At 38.6% G+C, this 17,877-nt stretch overlaps 1 protein-coding gene across 2 annotated transcripts; it reads right to left on the bottom strand.

Annotated features, from left to right (window-relative positions):
- LOC109829897 lies at window positions 137-13,169 on the bottom strand. Of its 2 annotated transcripts, none has more exons than XM_020396981.1 (11): window positions 12,879-13,169; window positions 11,931-12,027; window positions 8,168-9,381; window positions 7,660-7,863; window positions 6,642-7,581; window positions 4,629-5,108; window positions 4,197-4,528; window positions 3,413-3,505; window positions 3,186-3,311; window positions 1,335-2,391; window positions 137-1,194 (listed from the first exon to the last, which is right to left on the bottom strand). In XM_020396981.1, the coding sequence occupies exons 1-11, from the start codon at window positions 13,035-13,037 to the stop codon at window positions 512-514; spliced, it is 5,385 nt and encodes a 1,794-aa protein (XP_020252570.1). In that variant the 5' UTR covers window positions 13,038-13,169; the 3' UTR covers window positions 137-511. The 2 variants fall into 2 exon arrangements, with proteins under 2 accessions (XP_020252570.1, XP_020252571.1); XM_020396982.1 differs by having other exon boundaries at window positions 6,642-7,539.

The raw sequence follows: 17,877 nt of genomic DNA, 5'->3' as shown, positions 1-17,877 counted from the left end.
TACGCTTGCAGCTTGCAACAACACAGTAAGTTCCACTGAGAATATCTATATAAATATTGATACCTGCTTGGGTCAGCAAAACAAAAGCATGCTAAAGTTGCACAACCAAAACAGGATACTGAATATAGATAGTAAATAGCTTTAAAATCTTTCAGTAAAATTTCATTTTTCATTCTCGCTACACAGAGCAACAGCCCTGAAGTATTCTCCCTTACAATGCCAAACTATAAACAAATAACAAATCAGAAATAGACAACAAAGTTCCAAGTTTCCTATATAACAAGTATTTATATGTGTATCCATCTATGTAACTCCCGAGTGCCCATAGCACAGACTTTCGTGTCAGCAAACTTTCAATCAGGAGAATTATATAACAACAATGCTACTTCCATTTGTTCGCCTTTGATCCCAATGACGATAAAACTCATTGGATATCATGCATCTCTCTACTTGATTCCCGTAGCTTCTAATGCACATTCATAAATTTCTTACAGATGAACACAGCAAAAAATCAGCTAAGTTCAACACCTCTTTCTCTTGCACATTTTACGATCTTATCAATATCATCAGTACTTCTACAGATATCCAAGTATGACCGCCACAATTTAATGGAGAAGGGATAGACTGATACCGCCTGCTGATGAAACCTCACAGAAACATCCAAAATTTCTGAATTTCTCATGACAGTAGCAGCTTCGAGCCATATATACTCAGGTGCTACAGGGATAGCCTGGAATATGGAGTTAATCAAATTCGAGCATGCCCAAAACTTAATAGCATTGGCTGAAACACTAGGATGACAGAAATTCATAGTTAACTTGTATACTGAGAGAGCTAACTTGTAATTTGTTGGTGTAATTTCCATAAGAGATTCAACAAAATCAATCAATGCCTTGGGCTCATCAAGTTTTTCTGGAAGAAGTGATGTCCCGTAACATACTTCAAGAACAGAATTCAGTAAAGTGGCATCCCTTGGAACTGGACCAAAGACATTATAAATGAGCTGCCTAACTCTAGGCCTCCTGATGTAACGATAGTATTTTCTTGATAATGGTTCCAAGATGGTCATTGAACGGGAATCTGCCATGTAACCATTTAGAAGTCCCAATATAGTGTTGAAAGGTTTATCGCTCTCAGACCCAGCTTCATTTGCTAAAGTAAATGCAGCATGCTCCCTTACACAGTGTTTATAATCTTGAGGTGAAGCAAGCAGCTTCATTTGCTAAAGTAAATGCAGCATGCTCCCTTACACAGTGTTTATAATCTTGAGGTGAAGCAAGCTTCAGAGCTTTATCAATAGCACAGTGCATGCTCCCTTACACAGTGTTTATAATCTTGAGGTGAAGCAAGCTTCAGAGCTTTATCAATAGCACAGTGTGCTTCCATTAAGTTTTTCTTCATTATCCTATACAGAGAGAGATTGAGGAACCAAAAAACATCATATTGCTTAGAGCTATTTAATCCACCATCAGACTTTACATGTGAAGGTAGGTCAGAGCAATCACATGAACCATCCTTGCCTTCATGCAGGTTTATATCTTCAGAGAAACATTGGAACCAACGATCCAAAAGAATTTCTGCAAGATCAGTCCTTTTATTTACTAGAGCATGTTGTATGTATTGGTTCCATAGGCACTGAGTGCCTGAAGTTTCACTTGGCCAATTAGAAAGTAATTCTTCGAAACCCTTGAAAACCAAATCCCCAGTATAGTTTTCCTTCAAACGAGCAGATATCAGAATCAGTTCGATGGAGTTTGGGTACAAGCTCAAGTAACTGGCCAACAATTCTGCAGAACAATGTAAGCCCTCAAGTGCCACTACACATTTGATGTGGCTTACAGCCAGAAAGTGCAATGACCTAAGAGCAATTTGATCTTTTCTGTGAGGATTGGCATCAGTATCTAAAGCCATCTTATCAACTGCTAGTTTCATCAGATTCAAAACATGATGTTTTGTGTCAGTTGTTAGGTGAGTGGACGGCCATTCAATATTGAATGGCAGCTCCTTTTCAAATTCTAACTGCTGTACGATTAGCTCTGGAAGTTTCCTGTAAATTACTAGATAAAGACAACAAAACCAAAATATACATCTGTCAGAGACTATCAAGGATGAATGGATATCTGAGAGCAACGTGTCACCAGAGTTCCCAAGAAGTCCAAATATTTTCTGTACAGCCATCTCCACTTGTCCAGACATGCAAACAAAATCAATCATTTGCAAGAAAATGTCCAAAATGCATGCGCTGATATATCTTCTTTCCTTCTCAAGAACGTTTTCAGTGCGGCAAAATTTCATCAATGCATGTTCATATGCATTGAGCCGATCACCTAGCTGCCTCCGGCTATTAATATACATGAGCCACAGTTCGTAAGAACCATCGTTGTTTTGCACCTAATAAGCAGAATGTTACACTATCTCATCACACGTAATGAATATTATTATATTTGTAATGATGTCGGTGCCCATTAGAGAAGTATTCCACAACTAAAACACAATAATGAAAGGCAATCAAATTTATATAGTTCTTTATGCATCACATACAAAACACAGGTATGAAGTCATGCCAGCATCATAAATTAACTTTAATGTGCTTAAATGGTTCTTCATGTAATCGGTATAATATTAAAAAATTATTTTCTGTACAGCTGTTTGGAGGTGTTTCACTAACATAATGATAATAGTTAACCAATCAGATAACCTACAATAGAACTGAATGGAATAATAGAATTTATGTAGCCGATCCAAACCTTTGGGACAAAGGCTTTGTTGTGGTTGTACCAATTAATTAACACCCATAGAAAAACGAGCTTACAGTAAACTGAGTAAAGAGCATACCATTAGAGTTGTCAAAAAAAATTAACACCTAATATGCTGGAGCCTGATTGTGATGTGGAGGCTATGCATAACAGTTTTCATGTTGGGATCAGCCACAAGAAAAACAAAGGTAGCCGTACATACCCAGCAAACTCTAGTTTGTACATTAAGCTATTAATCAGGGGCTATTTGTTAATAAGATCGCAGTTCCTAGTTTGAGATTCAAAAGTTTGAAAATGTGATGGTAACTGTTCAGGAATTAGTTTCCTCTGGAACCAATGCTATTTTAAATTTTATACAGTAGATAAGATTCTAATATAGATAGGTCAACATGATACCGAAGTCCAAGACAAAAGAAGGCAGCCACTTACTGCATGGAAGAACATATCGTCCTTCCCGATGTTCTTCTCCTTTGCGTAATAAATGTGCAGATAGACAACCCAAAGAACTACAGAAGTGGGGTTGACTTCAATTGCTCGTGATAACAAGCATAGAGCCTACACAAAGAGTACTGAGAAACATGAATAGGTAACAAGAGGCCTGCTAAAAAAACCAACATTAAGGAAAATTACTAAGTATTTCATTTTATGCTGATAACCTTCTTTCTGTCTGGTTTGCAAACACTCCCATCAAACAGATCAAGTGCCATCTCCAAGGATTGTTCAGATTCAGGCAATTCATGAACAGATTGCTTCAGATAATAGAAAACAGAGACAAATAGCTAAGAAAGATTAGCACATGATTGATAAGAAGAAAAAAATGCACAATATAATGCAGAAATCTTCAAACAAGACACCGCCCTTGTGTGTAACCAGTGTGCCCCATAACTAAGTTACAAGAATTTTCTAAAGGCCTAAGAAATTATTCACCAGGATATCATTAGACAAGAGAAGCCATTTGCCCACAAAGAGTCTTGAGTATGATTTCCATATAAACTTTGTTTAAATTATGATCTTCTTCCTCATAATCCAAAAAGCATAACTCATTTGAGTCGGGGTTCAGAAGTCAACATGTGCGATTTGACGAGAAACAGCGATTATAAATAGCTAATGAAGAAACATATTAAACACATTGGAGGAAATTTTCATTAACAAGGAAACCACCTGTTAAGGTATAAATAAGAGAAGTATCCACAATAATATAAAGAAGCCAATGGAGAAATGTTACAAAATGAAGGACAAGAATCTTGACAAAGATCATGCATAATTGGGGAATATCTCAATCAAGAAAAGAAGTGTCATTATGATCAACTCCAGATCGAACCACGCATGCTCAATGAACAAAAATTATAGTCATATAAAAGGATTTCCTCAATTAAGCAGCTTACCGTAAAGTAAGTGTAAATAGACAGGATCGCCGAGATTTAATTGAAAACAACATACCATTGAACCATCTAGAGTTTGATAATACAAAGCAAGTCTGTTCCAACTATAACCATCTGCAACGGGACCATCACAAGTTTGTAAGAATGGCACATCTGGAGGAAGAACTCTTTGAACGGAAAAGGGTAAAGAAAAGGAAGCACAAAACCCCCTCTGCCAATATTGCCAAATACTCCTTGCCAGTACTGATTGAGACAGATGAGAATCAACTTTTATGGGTACCGAACCAATGTGATAAGATGGAATTGGTAAAATACAGGGAAAAAGGTAATGAGGAGGCCCAGGGCGATTATCAGAATTTGCAACACTAGGTAAAAGGCTGGCCTGACCATCTGTATACGTAGAAAGAGAATCAAGTAAATAGTTAAACGGATGAAAGCTTTCAGGGCAGCAAGTTATACAAAACTGGACAATATGTAAATGAATGCTCACTGTTCTTTAAGTTTCTATGAGTGTGGTGTTTGATGTGCTGCCACAGGCATTCTTCATTGTTACATTTCCCACGGAGCTCAAACATGCAGAAGGGCCAGAAGGGATCAATAGTAAGATCATAATTATGGAGTTCCAATTTACCTATTCTTGAAAATACCATGCCATGGAGGGATGTACTCTTTTCATCTGGCATGCATTCAGTGATCTTTTCTCTCAATACAGTTTCCTTCTCTCCTGTAGAGGATAAGTCACTTAAACACACAAGCAGCATGGACTTTGCATGTCTAGATGCAACATGCAGAACAGAAGAAGGTAAAATGGAACCAGTTGTTTGGTTTGGCCTGCAAGATTCTGTGTCCAAGAAACTATCCTCTTGAAAATCTCTATCCATACGGCCCTCATCAACTAAAGAGAAGCTATTATTGTGAGACTGGCTATCAGCAGCAAGCTGGTTGGTACTTCCTCCTAGTCTTTCAACACCTTCAAAAGGTAATGAACATCATACCTCAAAAGGATATCCTCTAAAGAAATGTAACTGACAATATATAAGAAAGTAGAAGGCTAACAGAGCAGAAGGAATTAATGCAAATATCTAAGCCGTGACATATACATATATAGCTAACATGTACAAGAACATGATCAGAAAACCTCAAAGAAGCCACCATGACTTCACCAAAAGCGTATTTAGGTTTTTCCTTAACTTGAGTTGAGGTTTTGATGCCTCTTCCATGCTAATACATCAACAGTACAGAATTAAATGACATTATCAGGGACAGTATTTGCAATCAGATACAAATGAAGCCGTTTTCCCAAGTGTCTATATGTACCATATATAGAGAATCGGATCCTAATAATAGTAAGCTTGAAGCCTATCACTAGTAAAGTATTGTTGTGCAATTTTAATGAAAGATCCATATTAGTAAAAATGATCTAAATCATTTAGAACACCTATAAACAAATTAATATAATTTAATTGTTCCTTAAATGTGCATCAACATGATCCTAATAGAATGATACCACCAAGTTGCTAAGATCTATATTGGTATGAAATATTCTAACCCCATTTAGATTTTGGTGTTAAGGAGTTTGAAACCATTTAGATCAAGACCAATGGCTCCAATTCCGAATTTAGAAGCTCCGATGTCCAACATGCTATTTCAAGTTGTTGATTTATCTGAGGTAACATATTCATGGGTAGTATTCAAATCCATTGAGGTGATACATTCTAGTGCTTGTAGATACTGCAGCATTAGGAAGCCCTCTTCATACACAAGAACAAAGCGATCTCAACTGCGTACATAAGATAGGTTCTCCATTGTCTTTGTCCTACAAATCACAAAACTAGCAGATAAATTTACTCAGAACAAAATATGACACCAAAAAAGAAGAGAGGGAAATGAATAAGCTAACTCAAAGTTGATATCTCCAACCCCATTTAGCAGAGTAATAAGGACATTGTGTCTAAGTGGTTTAAGCCAGACCCTCACCATCTGGTTTAACAAAACCATCTAAACCACATTAACTGTTATTATATTGTTTTCCGTAACTAAACACTTAATGGAACAAAAATGGATAATGCAGAAAGTAGTGGAAACATATTAACTAAACGACTTGAGCTGCCTTGTCCTATTGTTTTAGCTACTAAAAGAGAAAAGACAAAGGAATAAAGGCTTTGACTGTTTAAGGCTAAACCACTAATCAACATATCATTTCAGTTGTTTGCCTGAGTTGCTTTTTCGTACCCCAGAAAGAACATGTTGCTATCATTCTTAATCTTATCTAGCGTCTGGACATAAAACAAATTGCCTCTGAATCACAAGGTGTGACTCACCACATTCATGATAATAATTATAAAAAATACTAGAATTATCAGATTGTAAGTTCAAAGAAGGCTGCAAAAGTTATTTCAAAAAGAACTACACAGTGACAAAAGATGTAAACTGGACAACAACATCAACTTGTAATCAAGTAAAAGAGCCCGAGTAAATTTCAAATGAAAGCATGAACGTGTACCTTCCAGATATAATATTTCAGTTTTCTCTCCCTCTTGCATTTGTTGGTCAGAAAAAGTGAAGTTTGTAGCATCTTCACTCTTATCAGTTCCTTCCTGAACAAGGCATTCTGCTTCACCTATCTTGTTATTCTTGTATGGGAATCTGCTACCAAATCGCTTAACTAACTTGGATCTCAAGGAAGCTTCAAGCAGTCCATAATCTTGGGCAATCTCATCAGATGGCAATCTTATTGCTTCGGTCATACCAGAAGTTGTTTGAACATGATTTACCTCCGAAAGAACTTGAAAACGAAGAGGTCTCTGTTCAAAAGCATAGTTCTCATCATCCTCATTTGATGCATTGGATTGGAAGGCAGGACTTAATGCGCCATCTAAAGCATGGTTATCTCTATGATCTAATGCACTAGCATCCTGTTCACATTGGGCAGATACAAGATCATGCTCGTTTAACTTTTGGCAAGATGCATCAGCTCGGGCATCACTTGAGCATCTAGTGTTAGAGTCAGAGCCAAACTGACCAACACTTCGACCTTCAACAGCAAGGTGATGTCCCAAACTACACAATAGACCAAACCTAGCATCTGGAAGAGTTTCTATAGATTCAGATACGGTTCCGCCATGACTCTGCCAACCAGAAGGCAATATGGAATCCGAAGCCTGCATAAGTAACCCTCTAAGCTGTGCAGAGAACAGTTCCCTTTTTCTATACAGGAGGCAGCACTTTTCATTGGCATCAAACAAAGCTCTCTGTGCTTTGCGATAAGCTTTGAGCGCACGCCTTTCTTCAAGCTCACACCTGCGTCTGAGTTCTTGTGCCTCTTCCAACTCTTTGTCTTGCAAGTCCTCCAATTCCATTAAAGATTGCAAGTTCATGCTTGCCTCTCCCGGTGTATTTATCTGAGTAGAGTAATTTAAGATGCTTGGGTTTTGCAGAGATGCCTTGCATAGGAAAAGAAAATACCATTTGAAAAAGAAACCGTTTTACATAAATTAATCAAACAGAACCTCTAGACTTACCTCAGTGTTGCCTGACTTGCCATCTGAGGCTTGACCTGCGCACCTCTGAGAAAAATGACTTGATGTCTCTAGAGGTCTTTGTGCCGCAGTTGAAGCTAGAGTTTGTCGGGTTCCCATTATATTATGGTCCCCTGGCACTTTGTTTGGGAGCATGGTAGAAACATCAGTACATCTTGTTATATTGGAACCTGGTAATTCTCTGTTCTGCCAAATTTGAAGACAAAAATTATAACTATGTCAGAAGGTGCGCAAAAGTCCTTTTTTTTCAAAGTAATACACAAGAACATTATTTTGTTGCAACTATGAACTTTCAGTTATTATTGCAAGTAAAATAGGGGAAGAATTATCCAAATATTTTTCAATACTCTCAACTTGAATAAACTCAACACTCATCACATAGAAGTTTGTTAGGATTACAGAATAACCACCATATGCCAGATTCTACAACTCTTCAGCTTAGTTTTGAATACTTCAAATGAAAAAAGAATTGAGTACCCTAGAAATGTACCGGATCTCTATGGAGTAACACATTGCTCTCACGAAGTGCTCCATCCTCTATATTAGGATCTATCTGCGATAGGCATGGCCTTTGTCCAGGTATGCCATGAAAATTTATGGCTATCTCCCTCTTCTCAGAGTTATCATAACTACGAGAGACATCAGAAACCAACTTACTTTGATTCCTATTCTTAGAAAAGACCAACGCATTGGAACACATGGTTTCAGAGACAGGTACTGTAGGTCCGTTGTTCACTTTCAGCAAACCTCCAGATGACATCATGGTGCTTGTAACAGCAGCATGTTGTTGATTTTCATTCTTGTGGTTGCGAGACTCCATTATATCTCTCTTGTGGAGATGACCGTCATTTTCCATAAGTTGTGAACTGCATCCATGAGCAGATTTGACGGCAGATATAGGTAATTTCAATTGATTAATAGAACTATGTTTGCCAATTGTGCCTACAGAAGGTTTCAGATGTTTCTGCACTTTCTCCTTTGGTATCAATCCTTTATCAGCAACAGAGGCGGGTCTTTTAACACCAGTAGCCTTGGTTGCTAGTACCACGGCATGAGGACCACGGTTACCAGTACCACTATGAGGACCACCAGTTTTTTCATTACTTTGAGGAATCGATTTATTTTGTGCCTTCAGTTTATTCTCCCGTAGCACAATTTCCTGACGTAAATTTGCTAATCTATGATAAGCCGCATACGAATCTGGTCCATAGCCTTGCTCTTGCCTTGCTGAAGTTTTGGTGCTAAGTTTATGTCTTGGAGCCAGAGAATCCATCTCAGCTGGAGTTCCTACATAATTGGAACTTGTCAAACGGGTTCTCATATCAGAAATGCGAGCAGGATTCACCAATCCTTTCTTCTGCACAAGATTTGTTCTATTTGATCCTTGCAATTTTCTCGATGGAAGTGGAGTGGATGCTATTGGCACTTCAGATCTGTTTGCTCTAGCAATATTTTCTTTTCTGCTGATAGTTTTTTCTGATTCAGATTCTTCAGAATTGCTTTCACTGTCATCATCTGAAAAGCTTATCACAAGATTCTCATCTGAACCTTTCCCATGCCAGGAAAGATTGCGATTATTGGTAGCTTTGTGTGGCACCTGAGCTGTCTTAAAATGCTTACTATAGTTTTTCGCAGCTGCTGTTTGGACCTGAGCATTTACCATGCTTGGACTGCTAGAACGAAGTGTTTTTAGTGTAGAAAAATCTGCATCAAGCAATCCTTCATTACTTAAGCGTTATATACATACCATGTTTTCAAAATTTCCATCAAACTGAGAAGGGTATGGCAATGATACAAACACTGCAGAAATATGAGAACTGCCAGGATTTTAAGCTAGCTGAAGATCAAGTTGGAACATGCTCGTGAATTCAGGAAAAAAAAACTCTATGTTAATAAATATCCAGATGGAATCAAGAATATGAAAGTAATAAGATAAACCAGAAAGCACACGGATGCTTCAAGAGTTTTTTTAATAGAACAGAACATATGTCTTTCTTCTTTTGAATACATGCAAGTTGTTCGACTTTCTATACCTATAAATTTGATAACAGCTAGCTTTCTGCAGCTTTTATATTTAGTTTGATCAACGTTTGATATTTTATATGGTTGTATGGATTCCAAGCTATCATTTAAAGACATGGGCGTGAGATATTCCATCTTTTGTTGGGGAATGTGTCCTATATATATAAGTTATCAGTCTTTCAATTACTTGTTGTAAGCAAGAGGGAAAGTGTTTAATACTTCATCACTGTTTTAAAAAACTTCCGCCTAGTCCGCCTAGGCGTACGCCTAGGCTTAGGCGGTACCTTGGCTGCCTAATTAGCACCTAGCGTCTAGACGGTACCTAGACTATCCATCTAGGTTTTGGGAGTATTTAGGGGAGCATTGTCTGCTTACGTGGATTGCATCCTTTAGACCTTGATCGTGATTTTCTGTGTTGCACCCTCCACATCCTCCAACCTCTTCCAAACTCGTTTAACCTCCAAATATAAACACCTCCACCACCTCCTTCAACCTTCAACAAAACTTCCACGATCACCACTTAAATGAAGAAAGAAATCCGCATAGACATCTGTCCGACAACTAAGCTTTCTATAATATTAACATTTACTATCAATTATTGTAATTAAAAAACAAAAAAGAAAATCTCCTAAGTTGTAGGCGACGGGCCCAACACTTAGGCCTTCTAGCGCTTTCTATAACATTGTTAATTATTATTTTGGCTATTTAGCATTTAAGTATGCATGGTTTGGATCTAGGATTGCTATCTATTCTTTTACAAATTTATATGAATTTAATATATATTTTTATCAATTATTATAAAAAAATAGCCAAACGCCTAGGTGCCGCCTAAGCGTACATGCTTAGACGTCTAGGTGTTGGCTCAAATGCTTAGTCCGCCTAGCGCCTTCTGTAACATTGTACTTCATACACACATGCATACATACATGTGATAACATCTCCCCTCTGACCTTTTATTCTTAAGTTAACTAATGTTTTACATGGTTTGGTGGATTATAAGGGGGTTCTCTCTTTTCTCTAGTGCAAGAGAAGGATACTTGAGAAAAATACAGACTAGAGTAGTTGCAACAAGAATATTTGTAGGCTCCAGGTCAATCGACTATGGGTTGAGGGGTCAAAATTCCAGACTAGGACTAATCTGGAAACCGGCCCGTTATCTGGATTGGAAGGAGCCCAATCAAACACCCTGGTCTCTCAACCCTATTTTAGCCATTTATCTCTATGGGACAGTTTGCAAATGTAAACCCTTCATATCCCTACCCTTTATATCCCTATGAATACCTCCTCAAAACCACAACTTCATCGCAGACCAAAAATTAACTTCTTGATTCTTGTACATACTCCCTAGTCCCTCGCTTCTCCCTCGCCCCTCCCCCCGTCACCTCCCCCCTCGCTCCAAGGTCTTCGAGTTCTTCTTCTCTTCTCTCAAAGCAAGTTTGACTACTTTTACAATGGACGTGGCCGAAAATTTATCTTCTTCTTCTCTTCTCTCAAAGCAAGTTTGACTACTTTTACAATGGACGTGGCCGAAAATTTATCTTTTTTTTTACATAAACAGTGACTTGGTAGGTTTCTAATTAAATTTAAACACTGGTTTTAAAGAATTTGTGCAAAACCTTACCTATTACAAAGATGACTTTGCCCAAATTGAAAGTTTGAAACATATTAGTATTAACAAGATATTGACTAAGTTAATCAGAAAAATATTTCCATTGCCGTAAATGAAAAAATCTTTAAAGCAAAAGAAGTAAAGAACTTGGCAAAATTTTGTACTCTTGCTCACAATTTTACTACCAGAATCACGAATAACAATAAAGAACTTAAAATCTACTAGGTAGTAGGTACTTCACAAAAAAACTTGCACGCTGGTATATCTCTAGCCTCCCAAAAAGTAATAGCATCCACTACAAATGTACCAAAGTATAAAGCAAAAGGTCTATCATATAATTGAAAACCAACATTTGGGAAAAAAAAATAAAAGGAGAAGATTTTAAGCATCTATTGCATATAACCCAAAGCATTAAAGAAAAATGGGACATAGCATAAAAAATAAAAAAAAGGAGACATAGCATAGAAAAATAAAACCAATACTAGAAACTAAAGGGAGAAGTTGATGAACGTAATGCATTTCATATGAATAGCGTATTATTAATTAGTATGTTCACAGCGAAGTCATAATGCAAACATCATTGCTGATTACAAAATAGAAAATCAGAATTGACTGGAAGCACCTGATTTTGCCAGATCATGATCATCCACAGAAACCATAGGTGCTTGTTCCTCCAATATTGTGGCATTGGGTAGTGCACCAGAACAAGTTGGTAGTTCCTGAATGGAAGTACAAGAAACTTTGTGAAAAACAACAAATTGGAAGAAAAAAAGTATTGAAAGTTAGAATGGTAAAGAAGGTGAATTCTGTACCAATATACTTGTAACATTGGAAAAGTGACTTTATCAAAGAAAATCGACCACAATTACATAATCTTCCACTGTGATACAAAGTGTATGCTCCTAAGTGTCTTTTTCCAAATACCTAATGCCGTTATTTCTTATGGAATAGTTTCTACTAAGGAATCCATCAACAGTGTTTCAAACTTTCAATAAGGTCAAACAAGCCCAAATCAGAAATTTCCATTGGCAACGCCCATCAAGCAATCACATCATTATTAGTAATTTTCCTTCTGAAAGCCAATTACTATACATGGAACATCAACCTTCCAATCAAACTAAAACAGTAAAACCAAATTCTAAACATCCGGATGAAAAGCTGCCTCAGGATTTGACAACAAGGGGAATTAATCAATTAGAACGGCCACCTTGGTATTCGGGGTTGCTCATTAAGGGGCCTCACAAAACGACTCGAAGAAAGGATTGCTACTGTCATCCACATGAGATACAACCAAATGATGCACGCAGTGCTCAAATCCTAAGTCTTAATCCATCCCTAATGGGCAGACACTAGAACTAACCATTTTCAGCATTCTCTTCTTGCACAAAACTTACCAAACCTACGTCCACAACGGTTCTAATGCAAAGCAACAAAAAAAAAACTCACCAGAAACCAATCAAACCTACTACAAACAATAGTAACAGACAAAATAACCCTAAAATGAAGCATCAGAGAGTGGTGAAACGAAACATTTCAATCTTAGGGCTCAAACGAGGGAGAGGAGAATTACAGAGGCGGCGTCTTCAGAGGGAGAGATCTCGCCCTCTTCTTTAGATTGCGAGGATTTGGATCTTGGGCCGGAGCTAGGGTTTGCTGAAGACGTCGGCATGGAGGCTATCGCCTTCGCCCTCAGCTCCTCGATCTCCTCCCCCGCACTCTTCGTGGACATTGAAACGGCGGCGGCGATTAGGGTTAGGGTTAGGGTCTGAGATTGCAAACGCTGCGTGGTGGTTGGGGGTTTTTGCGGCGAGGGGCTGCAAGAGGAGAGGAGACCGCGTGTCTGTGCTTTTTGGTAAATTTACGAAAATGGACACAGCGAGGCTCGGGAGATATTTGTACAAGTAATGGGTCGGGCACGTGGATACGGGGATGGACTTCTTGTGGGCTATTAATGGGCTGCGTATTGTTTAGAAAAAGCCCACGTTTTATAATTACCTTGAAATAATAGTTGAAGTGCTGATATTTTCTATTATATGCAAAATGAGAAACACAGAGAGAGAGAGAGAGAGAAATGTGTATGTTTGGTACCAAGCATAAATTTTATGCTTGGTAGTGAGGTGACACATCCTCCTCTACTCATTTAAATGGGGGACCATATTTACATGGATTGAGGAGTGTATGAGGATATGCAACCATTTGAATAAGTGGAGGGGGATGTGACACCTTACTATAAAGCACAACTTTTTGTGTTTAGTACCAATCATACCCATTTCACAAAGTACAAAGCATAAATTTTTTGCTTGGTAGTGAGGTGTCTTATTCTCATCCACTCATTTTCAATTCCCAACTGCTCCCCAACTCATGTGAATGTGATCCCCGATTTCAATGAGTGGAGGGGAATATGCTAGCTCACTACCGAGCATAAAAACTTATGTTTAGTACCAAGCATACCCATTTCTCTTATATATATATATAGGTGTCTTATTCTCATCCACTCATTTTCAATTCCCAACTGCTCCCCAACTCATGTGAATGTGATCCCCGATTTCAATGAGTGGAGGGGAATATGCTAGCTCACTACCGAGCATAAAAACTTATGTTTAGTACCAAGCATACCCATTTCTCTTATATATATATATATATATATATATATATAATAATATATATAATATATATAATATATATATATATATATATATATATATATATATATATATATATATATATATATATATATATATATATATATATACAAGTCGCGTTCAGATACGCGCATCAATGCGTACGCAGCAACAGCTGATTGGGCTTTTTTGAAAAAATGCGCTTCGTTTGGGGAATAAACCCCTCCGCCTTCACATCCCCAATTCAACCGTCATCCCCGGTGAATCTGAAGAAATTCCTCTCTCTCCCCCCATCCAAGAGCCGTCCCTCCTCAAAATCGACCCATCTCCGCAGCGCAACTACGGGAGCCACGCTGCGTTAGGGGTGATCTCGATCTCTCTCTCTCCTTCTCCAGCGATCCCTCTCTCGATCGCGCAGCCAACTCCGCCGATTTGCATCGCCGTCGACCAGAGCCAACTCCGACGAGGCCCCCCACCGCCCCACGCCGACTCCCCTCCCCTGCCCACCGACCGCGCCAAACCCCTCAGCCATCGCCGCGCTCCTTCCGATGCCAAAACCACCGACCACCTCCGAGCTTCGCGCGTTGCCACACTCCCAGCTCCTCGAGCTTCGCCCAGCCCAACATCCGACTGTCGAGCTCCTCCGTCCATTCCGTCGTGACCCCAAGCCCTGCGAGTCAGCTCCGACCTCCTCCAGGTTCGGTTACAGACGCAGGATGATGGAGATGATCTAAAGCCCCCGAAATTGGAATCCAAGTGCAATTGCACTGTGATGTAGATAAGGCTTTCCACAATGCATTTGACATATTTATTCATCCTGCCGAGCTCCTTTGTACTTAGCAATATACGTATCCATCTGATTTATTTGTAAGAAAATATCACTTGCTGGTATGTGATTGTAAAATTGTAGTCCACTGAGAGGTTGCGAGGCCCCCCCTTTTCTTTTTCTGTTTTCTTTTCGAAATCCTTTTTTGTGTCTGGCTTTGTAATGCTGCTGCTGTATTATTTGTTTGGAGAGAATGGTTGCAGTTGAGCTATTCTTTTGTAAATCCTTTTCAGTAATCAATTATGTATGGCTTTTCAATAGTCTTGTGCGTCTGAGATGTGTTATATTTGCTTGCAGCTTTTGGTTTATTAGTGCTTGCTTTGTGATGCCAGATTTAGATAGCGGACGCGTGTTGAGGCAACATCAGGACCTTGAGTTTGGTTGTTTTAGGACTAAATTTTCATTGACATCTGATGGCATAGCTAAATGTTCTAGTTCACTTGATCGTAAAGACTTGATACCACAATATTGACACGACAACTATGTAGTTTTGTCAATTTACAAAGAAATTCAACTCGAGTGGAATTATAGCATAATAGTTGATTTTTGCTTTAAAAAAAATATCCATTCCCTTTACGTCCATTCTCAGGCGTAGATAAAATCGCAATGATCTACGCCACATCGACCGATCTACACCGCATCGACCTGTAGAGAGATTCTGCGACGGAGCTGAGACTTGGTGAGACTTGTTACATCTGAAACTGAACAAACCGGTAAAGATTGATCTCGAACAACATCCACCCATCTGCCTTTTTGCAGAACGCTCCGAATCCCCCCAAAAACCAAAACAGCATAACGCAATGTCGACATCAACCAAGCTGAATTTGAAAACATAATTAGGCAAAACACCTGAACGTCATTCACAATTTTCTATCTCCAATTTTTTCATAAATAATTGCTAGCTGATACATAATTCACGCAAATGTAAACAACGTCAAATGTCACGAACAATACAGGCCACAAAAATATTGTTTCTCAAATTAACGCCACAAACAGAAAATCCAAGCTAAATCTCATCCAAAAAACGAGCTTTACAAGGTTGGTAATAGCATTGAGAGGGGTGTTCTCAGATATTGAGCAATGTCACAACCCACAGCCATTCGGTATGCCAGTGCATTTGCAAGAGCAGAAAGCCTTTGAGCAATGTCCACAAACCCCATTCGGTAATGCTTCTGCATTTAAACCAATGAGAACAGATTATTAGACTCATACCAATAACCAAGTTATGTTGCTATATGGAACAATGAGCTTCAAACCATCAGATGCTTTCAGATGCTTTCATGAATGCAAAATCCACGTGAATCACCATTTAATTTCATCTAAAACACTATTTCTCATATAAAAGATGCTATAAGTAAGGTTTACAAAACATGCAATTGTACTTCACCTTTAAAGCTACAGCAACTCAACACTAATTGCAAGGTTTACAAACATGCAACTTCAACTTCACCTTTAAAGATACAAGCCATTATGACAAATTTTTGGATATAAATTTACTGCAATATTTGGGAAGATCTAGACAACTTTCTTCTGGCGTGCTACAAGCAAAGTGTAAAGCAAACATTAGCATAAGTAACTAAACTTCCTCAGCATATGAATCAAGATCTTCCCCAGTTAAAACTTTGCACTTAATATTTAGACATTATACTTGGTTCCGGCATGGTACTCAGATTTAGTTTTAATGTGAATTAGAGATTTACTGAACAGCTGCAATTTAAGCAGAATAGGAGTAACTCAAATTTAAGCTCCAGCAGCACAAATCAAAGCATCAATCACTATTTGTCACTTACATCTTTCTAATAAAATCATATGAATCACATGTTACTAATTTCTATGTTTTTAAGCTCCACAGCAGCAAAGTTTTTTTCTAATCAATATGAATTGGGGATGTGAAATAAAGTTTAGTTAAAGTTCTAGCATTTTTTCTTGAATCATATGAATCATATGTATTAACCTGCTCAATCAAAATTTCTATGATTTGCTGCTGTGAAATAAAGTGAATCATAAAAATATTTTTGGGGGAAATTTTTTTCTAAATACATGAATCATATATCAAATTTAAGCTCCACAGCAGCGAAAATCAAAGCCATCAATCACTATTATTTTTCTGAATCAGTATTTTTTTTCTCAAATGGAGCCTTCGTTTTGGGGATGAAGGAAGGTCTTGGGCTCTCTCTCGATCTGATTTTAGATACTCTCAGGCTAGGGCTCAAGATTCAAATGTTTAGTGTAAGGATCAAAAAGACAAATTATTTGAAGAGCCATCGTTAGAAGAGGGATCGCAGATTTTACCTGGCGTTTAGCTTCCGTCGGAGTTGGCTGCCTGGTCGACTGGCGATGTCAAATCGGCGGAGCGTGGCTCGCGACGAAGAGGGATCGCTGGAGAAGGAGAGAGGAGAGATACGAGATCACCCATAACGGCAGCGTTGGCTCCCGTAGTTGGTCGGCGGAGATGAGTCGATTTTGAGGAGGACGGCTCTTGGAGGGGGGAGAGGAGAGGAAATTTGCTCTCCAGATTCACGGGGATGACGCTGATTGGGGATGTGAAGGCAGAGGGTTTTATTCCCACAAAACGAAATGGCATTTTTCAAAAAAGCCCAGAAGTTATCATGCTTCCAGGTTGCTGGCGTACGCATTTGAATGGTATCTGAACCGAACTGTATATATATATATATATATATTATATATATATATATATATATGATGAGAGAGAGGAGAGAGTGTCATTCTCTCCTCTGTTGTCTGGGGTGAGCATTGTTCGGCTCACACTGAGAAACCGACGCGAACCGCCAGACTTTGGGCAGTTCGGTGCGGTTGAGAAAACTTCAGGTCGGGTCGGGTTCAGATAAGTACAATCCGATTAAACCGACCCGACCGAACTCTTACCACTACTCGTAACCCACATACCCATTACCTAACTTATAAATTCCCTCGTTCTCATTCCCTTACGATTATTACACCCTAACTCTCCGTTGCTGGGTCGGGTCGGGTTCAGATAAGTACAATCCGATTAAACCGACCCGACCGAACTCTTACCACTACTCGTAACCCACATACCCATTACCTAACTTATAAATTCCCTCGTTCTCATTCCCTTACGATTATTACACCCTAACTCTCCG

This window comes from Asparagus officinalis, chromosome 2 (assembly GCF_001876935.1).
Source record: "Asparagus officinalis chromosome 2, Aspof.V1, whole genome shotgun sequence".
Lineage (NCBI taxonomy): Eukaryota > Viridiplantae > Streptophyta > Magnoliopsida > Asparagales > Asparagaceae > Asparagus > Asparagus officinalis.
Note: the sequence above shows the minus strand (reverse complement) of the source record. Positions and strands in the feature narration are given on the sequence as shown.